Source organism: Mastomys coucha, unplaced genomic scaffold, assembly GCF_008632895.1.
Source record: "Mastomys coucha isolate ucsf_1 unplaced genomic scaffold, UCSF_Mcou_1 pScaffold12, whole genome shotgun sequence".
Classification (NCBI taxonomy): Eukaryota; Metazoa; Chordata; class Mammalia; order Rodentia; family Muridae; genus Mastomys; species Mastomys coucha.
The window spans coordinates 31,722,090-31,731,349 of record NW_022196894.1 but is presented as its reverse complement, the minus strand read 5'-3'; the positions used below and the strand labels follow the sequence as shown (position 1 = coordinate 31,731,349).

Below are 9,260 nucleotides of genomic sequence, written 5' to 3'. Positions count from 1 at the left end.
CACAATGCAAAGGCTTTTTGAAAAGTCCATTTCTTCTGTGCACATGGAGCAACAGCACTGTGCTGTGTGGCTTTTGTTGGTTTCATTTATTATTTTAGAAGTGGTCTCCTTCTGGTAAGGAGGCACATTAATCTTTTGTGGGTGAAGCTTTTAGTATCGGGACATCTTTAGCTCTTTAATCATTTAATCAAATGGTTAGAAAGAATTGATTATTCTGTCTAGTCTGTATAAAAATCAGGAACTACAGAGCTGTGTTTTATTTTTGGGGGGTTTTTTGTGGGCATTTCTCTTAGAATTTTCTTTGTATTTTCCATAGTTTCATTGTTTGCTATGCTAGCTCTAGTTTTAAATTTTATAAACTTTATTGTAAAAAATTGCAAATAAAATCAATATCATATACTAAAAAAAATGCAGGTGAAAAAACATGAAGTTTAATTTAAAAAAGAAATACCTTTGAAGGACAGTAGTAGACACGTCAGTTTATTTTAACTCTGTAAGTATGAAAAGGATAAACATGTTTTATTTCAGATGAATTACTTGGTCCTGGAAGACAATGTGGATGATGACCCCTGCAAATTTGCACTCATGAACAGAGAGACTTCAGAAAGGGTCATTCTGCAGGCTGCGAATTCAGACATCCAGCAGGCCTGGGTGCAGGACATCAATCAAGTCCTAGAAACACAGAGGGACTTCTTAAATGGTATGTGACAGACATACTTCTAGCAAGGCCATTTCAGTGGACCCTGCCTCTGAGCATCCTTGGGTCTAAGTTCATGGAGACTTACCAAGCCTGGTCACATTCTGTATGAGGTCTCTGACCTCATATAGTTTATAGGCTATGGTGTATGCATGTCTTTGTGATCCCGTGGCCAACTTGTAATAATTTGGGGAAAAGTATAAGACAGGCACATCTTGTATTGTAGGGTCCTGAGTTCTGGGATTCTTGTTTTCTCAGCTTGTAGCTGATGACTGATATGCTCTAAGATTATCTAGAAATAAATAGGAGTTTAGTAAAGCAGTTCAAATCCTTCTTTTCCCAACAGCAGAGAGCCTGCCTAAGCTTCCCATCCAGCCGACCTCACCCCTTTCAGATGAGAAACAATTGCTAAGCCCAACTCAGTAGTAACCAAACTTTCCGCAACAAACTGGTGGTCTGTCAGGCAATGTGGGCCCTACAAGCATCCTCCGTAAGAGGAGAAGTGGAGTTACTATCTTGTTCAGGTTTCACTATTGTGCCTGCTGGTTTCTGTTCACCTGAGTGGAGGTGGACAGCTAGAAGGTAAAATGGAAGCAGCAATGCAGTGAATGAGTAGTCTCCCAAGCACACACACAGACTCACAAGGACATCACTTCCAGGCGTAGCACTGCTTCTTATCTGTGAGATCTGTACTGCACACATGACCGCTTGTCCCCATACATATATGCCTGTGCATGCCCATAAACCCCAGGTGCCCCATCTCTTCTCACCAGTATAGTGGCAAGGATTGTGGCATATGCCTTTCTTGGTTTCCACATACATTCAAACATGTGTGTGCATATCACACCGGACCTTCTTGGTGTGCACCTCTTACCTCTACCAAGATTGTTATCACATGGCCAGGTGTGCTTGCACACACACGCATCCTCTCTTGGGCCCACCCTTGTAAGGTCTCCCACCTCTTCTTGCCAGTGCAGTCTTTAGACCATTTCAGAAGGTGTGAGCATACCATTCTCCAGATGTCTAGTATGGGACTGAATGCTCTGGGGGAAGGTAAGAGCTGCCATCCTAGCTGAGAACCTCTGGTGGGACAGGAAACTAGAGCGAGATCTTTCTGCCCATGCTGGAGTACACGGGTTGGCACACGGTGTTCCCACAGGATGGCACGGCCTACCTGACTGTCCTGTATCTTTTCTAGAAGTAAGGAATGGAACACTGTTTTCATCCTAAAACAAAAGGTTAGGACTAGGGACATTGCTCAGTGGTTGAGTCCTTGCTTAGCCTGTACTCATGGGGTCTTGAGTTCAAGCCCTATACCTTTTAAAAAAAAAGTTTTCTGGGTATTAAACAAGAAGGCTACTGTAAACAGGACCCCATGGCTTTTTTTTTTATTTATTGTTGTTATTTTATTTAGGGGAGGGGTGTTTGGTTTTTCAAGACAGGGTTTCTCTGTATAGACCCGGCTGTCCACCACAGCCTGGCCCAAGATCCCATGAGTTTTAAAAACAGCACATGGAACTTTCAGGGAGTATTTAAGGGTCGTGTTCCCAACTGGAAAAGGTTGCCAGGACACACTAAGAGCTCCCAAGTTTCTCTTTTCTTTTTAAACAACGCAGGTTAGAACTGAAAGCTAGATAGCTTACAGTTTTTCAATTCGCAGCTTTGAATATACACAGCTTGTGGCTGACGTGATGCAAAAATATGTGCGTGTGGGAAATAGATTCACTTAAGTTACGTTCCAGGAAGGATTTCCGGTGGACTAAGGTGGGAATGAAGGTTTGTAAAAAGCTCATCACTTCAGAACTCAAGTAAAATAAAAAATAGTAAGTTGAAAACAGAAATAAACAAATTAACGATAGTGGCTCCGTGTATTCACCCCTCCTCCTCTCATCAGGAGTTAAACTAAGCATTCTGTCTGTTTCTTCACACTTAATTCCCGTATAACAAACACAACATGGTTGCATCCTGTTTTGTTTTGTTTTTCATGTGAGGAAAAACAGACTTGAGGGCATTAAGAAAGCAAAAGCAATAGACGTTAGGAAAGGGTCTGAGATGGGAGGCAGAGGCAGACAGATCTCCGGGTTCTAGGCCAGCCTGGTCTACAGAGTGAGTTCTAAGACAGTCAGGGCTACACAGAGAAACCCTGTCTCGAAACCTAAAGTGTGTGTGTGTGGGGGGGGGATATCTGAACCCAAAACTATGACTTGAGAGCTGATTTGCTGGTTCTTCCCTACAGTTACCGGCAGCAGGGCAGACATTCGTCCTGTGCTCCCAAACAAACAAGCAAAGAGAAAAGGAAAGGAAGGAAGGAGGTGTGGGAGCAGGGCAGCGAGGCAGGAGATCAGACATAAGCAAATGAACCCAAAAGGCGACACCTCACTGTTAGAAATGCCCGAGTTTTGAGCTTGGCATGGCGGTACATATCTGGGATTCCAGCAGTCAGGAGGGTGAGTCAGGACTGAGAGAAACAGAAGCTTCCTGGTCCCAAGCGCGGTATTCCTGTTAAGGCTGGTGAGAGAATACAGGCCTAGCCTTCTTCGTAGCTTATTGAAGAAAACGGTTTTTTCCAGTGCTTTAGGGTAGTCAGTGTGCATAACCACGTAGCACCCATTTCCACTTCATGGGTAGAGTTTGCAGCTCAGTTTATAGGACTCACTGATCGAGACAGTACTAACGTATTCTATGATGTGCTAACACTTGGGACCACGCTGCCTTCTGTAATCAGTGGGTCAGAGTTATGTGGTCCCAAAAGACCTTCCTCCTAATTATAGTGAAGGATGGAGCTGTCGCTGAACTGGGTGACCATTGCCTAAATATTTAATGCCCACAGAATTCTTCCCAGGAGCCTCAGGGGCTGTGTTCAGGCAGGCCTGCTATTCATTTTCATACATGTGGGAAAAGATGATGTGGTGATAGAACAGGACCAGGTTTCTTATAGACACATGTGAAGGCACCTCTGCCAACCTTCCCTCTTGAGACCTGTTAGAAAGGGGTGTGTGACCCCCCATCGAGTCTGTTGAAAGGCATGCTGTACCCATCACTCTGTGTTAATCTACTTAAATTGCTGTTGCAACAAACACTGGTAAAAATAGCCTAATTGTACTCGCCCTGAAAGTCCTTTATACAGCAGTCTACCAAAGTGGCTTTTCCTGGTTGTACCTCTTTAGTGCTCAAACCTTTGAATCTTTTTTTTTAAAAGATTTCTTTATTTATTATACGTAAGTACACTGTAGCCATCTTCAGACACCCCAGAAGAGAGCATCAGATCTCATTACAGATGACTGTGAGCCACCATGTGCTTGCTAGGGTTTGAACTTAGGACCTTCGAAAGAGCAGTCAGTGCTCTTAACTGCTGAGCCATCTCCCCAAACCTTTGAATCCTAAACTCAGGAAAGCAGAGCAGAGCTCACATCTTTCCCTCCAAGCCAGCCTTCTTCATCCTCTGAGTTGCCCACACTGCCATTTGCCTTGCTCTCCCCTGCTTTTCCCATATTCACATGGACTTTCCAGCTTCCCTCCCCTGACACCCCCTGAGCTCCTGTTTTATATTGGCCTCAAAGTGACTTTTGAATTAGATGGAAAGGCTTCTGCCTGCTCCTTTCAAGTCTTCTGGCTAACTGCTTCAAGGTTTACATTCCTCAAATGTGCCCCAGTGATAGAATCTGAATCCACAACTTTTTTTTTCTTTTTTGGTTTTTTCGAGACAGGGTTTCTCTGTACAGCCCTGGCTGTCCTGGAACGCACTCTGTAGACCAGGCTGGCCTCGAACTCAGAAATCCGCCTGCCTCTGCCTCCCAAGTGCTGGGATTAAAGACATGCACCACCACCGCCCAGCAATCCAAAACTTTTAAGGTTTATTTAATACAACCGCTTCTCTTCTTCAGACAGACAGCTAGCTGCGCTGGCCTCCTAGGTATCATGCACCCTCTCTCCCTTACCTGTTTCGTCCCCTCCCCTTCCATGGAAACCTGTGATCCTACACATGGGTCTTCTGAGTGCTACCTATTTCCAGTACTTCACACATTCTTCCATCCTTGTAAATGTCAGAGTGGCAGCCAGTCCCCTTCTGAAGCTCTCTAAATATAGGAAACTTGGCTCAACCCAGAGAACACAGATTGACAATAGGTCGTTACAATAACATGAGGTTTATTGATCCACGTAGGTAGGGTTGCCCACCCTGGGGGGGGGGTCAACCTCAAATTCAGAAAACACACATCTTTTATACTTTACAGAGGGAAGATTTCTGCAACAGGGCTAGTTGGCTGTATTAGTCAGGGTTCTCTAGAGTCACAGAACTTATGGTAGTCTCTATGTAGTAAAGGAATTTATTGAGGACTTACAGTCTGTAGTCCAATTCCCAACAATGGTCGGCAGCAGTTGTGAATGGAAGTCCAAGGATCCAGCAGTTGCTCAGTCCCACAAGGCAAGCAGGCGAAGTAGAGAGAAAGCCTTCCTTCTTCCAATGTCCTTATATAGGTCTCCAGCAAAAGATTAGAGGTTTAATCTGGCCCAGATTAAAGGTGTGTGCCACCATATCTTTAATCCCAGATGACCTTGCTTGAACTCGTAGATCTTTCTATCTTAATCTTCTGGGATTCATAGCCACTATGCCACCATACCTTTAATCCCAGATGATCTTGAACTCATAGATCTTCGTATTTTAATCTTCTGGGATTCATAGCCACTATACCTCAAGATCTCCATGCCATGATTCAGGTCGGAAACTTGTATCTCTCAGCCTCCAGATTAGGGCCACAGGTGAGCCTTCTAATTCTGGATTGTAGTTCATTTCAGATATAGTCAAGTTGACAACCAGGAATAGCCACTACATTGGCTTACTCTGGTTGGTGGAACACAGGAGAAAGGATCTTATCAGGCATTGGTTGGCTTGCTCAGGGGGCTGTTCTTGGCTTAGTCAGCCAACTTTCTTATCCAGCTCTGCACCTGGCCTTGAAAGTCCCTGGGAAGGGGCTGAGTAACTAGGTGGTAGGGGGGGTTGTCATCAGCAAGGTCAGGGTGACAGTTTGTGGTCTTTTTCGAAATTCACCACAGGGAGGGGTTGGGGAGTTCTTCTGAGAATTGGTAATCTTGTTTTCGTGGACTTTAACGTTATTGCGACCACCAGTTATTTTTGTTTTGGCCTTACTTAGCTTAGTCAGAATGGCCTGGTCATTCTGTCTCAACATTCTGACTACCAGAACTTTGTTTTTACAGAAGGTCCTTGGCTATCTCTGAAACACAACTTCTCAGTGTTTGAAGCTGCTGCTTGCTACTGTAAAACTTTTGTTTCCATGTTGCTTGCTGCTTATAAGAGCTGGAATATGGCTCTCTTATTTTACTTTATTTCTACATTCCCAGAACCTTGTTTCTACAGCTTTGTTTTTCACTTTATTACTTCATAAACACACATGCACAAGCACACGTCCACTCACACATCTAGCATAAACACTGCTACCTATCAGGCCCCTGCATCCCTGTGGGGTCACTGAAGGTAGAGTAACCCACTCTTCTTGCCTGCAGCACTACAGTCACCCATCGAGTATCAACGGAAGGAGAGGAGCACAGCTGTGATCCGGTCCCAGCCCCCTAGGGTTCCACAAGCCAGCCCCAGGCCCTATTCTGGGCCAGTGGGCTCAGAGAAGCCCCCCAAGGGCTCCAGCTACAACCCACCTCTGCCACCCCTGAAGATATCTACCTCCAATGGCAGTCCAGGGTTCGACTACCACCAGCCTGGGGACAAGTTTGACGCTAGCAAGGTAAGTGGCAGCTTGCTCATGCCCCTGTCACCTAAAAGACCTGAAGCCATCCTTAGGAAACACCATCGTCTCCTGTCGATTATCTTAGCAGGAACAATCCATTAAATATAATACAGTCTTACTTATTTTTCTTTCTTCCCTTGTAATTAACTGAAACCAGTTTCCTCTGGCTGGGGCACTGTGTGACCAAGGGCTGTTAGCATCTAAATGTGAGGGAATCCCCATGGCAATAGGGAAAATGGGTGCTTTAAACCACAGCTCCTCTTTGCCATATTAGAAAGAGCCAGGAGCTAGAGAGATGGCTTAGCAGTTAGCACTGACTGTGCTTCCAGAAGTCCTGAGTTCAAATCCCAGCAACCACATGGTGGCTCACAACCATCTGTAATGAGATCTGATGCCCTCTTTTGGTGTGTCTGAAGACAGCTACAGTGTACTTACATATATAATAAATGAATAATTCTTTTTTTAAAAAAAGAAAGAAGAGCCAGCCCCATCTAACAGTGACATGCACCAGGACCTATACAGAAGGAAGCTCACTCCATTGGCTGATTGGGATGTGCCAAGAGGAAGCTGATCATTGAGCACATGTGGAAGCTAGACTCCATAGTCCAGGCTTTAAACACCACAGGGATACAGTGTACCACAGGGATACAGTGTACTGCAGGGATATAGTGTACTGCAGGGATATAGTGTACTGCAGGGATACAGTGTACCGCAGGGATACAGTGTACTGCAGGGATACAGTGTACCGCAGATCTAGTCTGCACACACAGCTGGCTTCATCCTAAACCACAGTGGGAACAGGAGAAAGCCTAGAAAGTGCTAGCTAGGTTGGGAACCAGGCGATTTGCTTCCCACTCTAAACTGTGAGCCTCACTTTTAAAACCTAGAGGATTTGCCCAACAGACCTAAGTAGTCTCCAGAGCTCATTAGGTCTGGGAATCAAGACACGTGCATCTCTTACACACGTGGTCCAGTGTTAAAGATGTAATTCTTCTCACCTCCACCCCCAGAATTATTAGTTGATGCTGATTTTGTTCAAATGAATGGTTGACGTATAAGTTCAGCCCTGTACTACAGTAACTGTCCCTCCCACCTTTCTCACCGTACCACCTGAAATAATTTTCTGCCCTAGAAAAACCCTGCCCGTGTGAATCAGTTGAAGTCACTTTGGCATTTTGTCAGCCATATGGAAGATTTTCTGGCTCTCACCATGCCCTAGGGGGCAGCCTGGCCTCCCGGGGAGTTACAGGTCTGTGTAGATGCAGCTGCCCCGGTATGACTCGCATGAAGAGGTCACATGGGCAGCGCCTCAATATTAAGTGCAGTGGTGGGGAGACCTCAGGATGTCTGTTCCACAAGGTAGCACAGGGCCTTACCCGTGCATCAGACACAGTACCATTCTTACTCCTGTGTCAGAGAGGGTCAGGATGAGGCGCACAGGCAAGTGTTGCTTCTTAAAAGGATAAAAAAATGAGCTGGGCATGGTGGTGCATGCCTATGAATTCCAGCACTTGGGGAGGTTGAGGGTCAAGGATCACGAGTTCAAGGTCCTGGCTTATGTGTCAAATGAGATCTAAAAAAAGGGGGGGGGAGCATAGCATCAAAGGGTCTATGTTCTTCCCATAGTGGAGGATTGTGACCCCTGACCTGACATTCACCCTGACCTCACTCTGCCCAAGTGCTTACATGCCCTGTGCTGATAACAGGTTCTTCCTGCCATCAGCAAGAGGATGCCGTCAGGAAGGCTGCATGCTAGGAGGGAGCTTCCAGTTGAAGGCTGTCCATAGCTTTCCCCGGGCACCACCTGAAGCCATTATAATACTCGGTTATAGGCTTTGGTAATAGTACTGTACTGCCATAAAATGTGCTTTCAGAGCATGGTTACGAAAATGTCCTCCCTCAGGAGTGCTCCGCTTTTCCGCTTGCCCTTCATCCTGCCAGCGAGCCGTCCAGCCTCTGGCCATGCAACAGGATGCAGAGCAAGCCCGTGAGAACCACCCTCCTTGTGTTTGTGTGCCTCCCGCCCCTGTCTCCTAGCAGAACGACCTGGGAGGCTGCAATGGGACATCATCCATGGCTGTAATCAAAGATTACTATGCACTGAAGGAGAACGAAATTTGTGTGAGCCAAGGTGAGGTGGTCCAGGTCCTCGCCGTCAACCAGCAGAACATGTGTCTGGTGTACCAGCCTGCCAGTGATCATTCCCCAGCAGCAGAGGGCTGGGTCCCAGGCAGCATCCTGGCACCCCTCACCAAAGCCACAGCAGCAGCTGAAAGTAGTGACGGGAGCATCAAGTAAGTGCTTCCATGGCTTCCGGGAGAGGAGTGTGTGGGTTAAAGAAAAAAAAAGTCAAAACCAAAAAAACACAAAATGCAAGCCTTCCCTTAGGGAAGGGCTGCTGCTTGTCACGCCAGGGGGATGGGGGTGCGGAGCCACCCGCCCGCAGCTTGGGGTGGCCAGGCTAGACCTCTCTGGGGTCGTGGAGGTGGTGGTGATGGTGGATTTTATTTCCCTTTCGTTTATAATTTTCTGTTCATCTTTCCCCTTCTTTTTCCCCCCACTCGTTAAGAAAAGAACCCTACTGAAACCCTAGGGGACAAAAGGCATGCCTTCCGTTGCTACATTTGGCCCACCACGGGACTCACTGGACTGGACTTCTATTTATATTGTATGAAGTTACTGATATATATATATTTTTTGATTGGCACCTAGCAATGACCTTAGCACAAATGCCAGGCCTGGACAGGTCAGAGCCTGCTGCTTCTCCCAAAAGAGAGGGGATTTTTTTTTTTTTTTTTTTTTTT

The 9,260-nt window shown here is 46.0% G+C and overlaps 1 protein-coding gene across 23 annotated transcripts in view; it reads left to right on the top strand.

The window, feature by feature from the left end:
• Kalrn (kalirin RhoGEF kinase) overlaps positions 1 to 9,260 on the top strand; it is a 604,914-nt gene that overhangs the window by 549,979 nt on the left and 45,675 nt on the right. For 10 of the 23 annotated variants that reach the window (XM_031363740.1, XM_031363737.1, XM_031363736.1 and 7 more), the window contains 3 exons: positions 529 to 700; positions 6,218 to 6,453; positions 8,494 to 8,750. In XM_031363740.1, the coding sequence (XP_031219600.1) occupies positions 529 to 700; positions 6,218 to 6,453; positions 8,494 to 8,750 (665 nt within the window). Of the gene's footprint in view, positions 1 to 528; positions 701 to 6,217; positions 6,454 to 8,493; positions 8,755 to 9,025; positions 9,255 to 9,260 lie in introns of those variants that run through there. The other 13 variants (XM_031363744.1, XM_031363743.1, XM_031363759.1 and 10 more) reach the window with 6 other exon arrangements.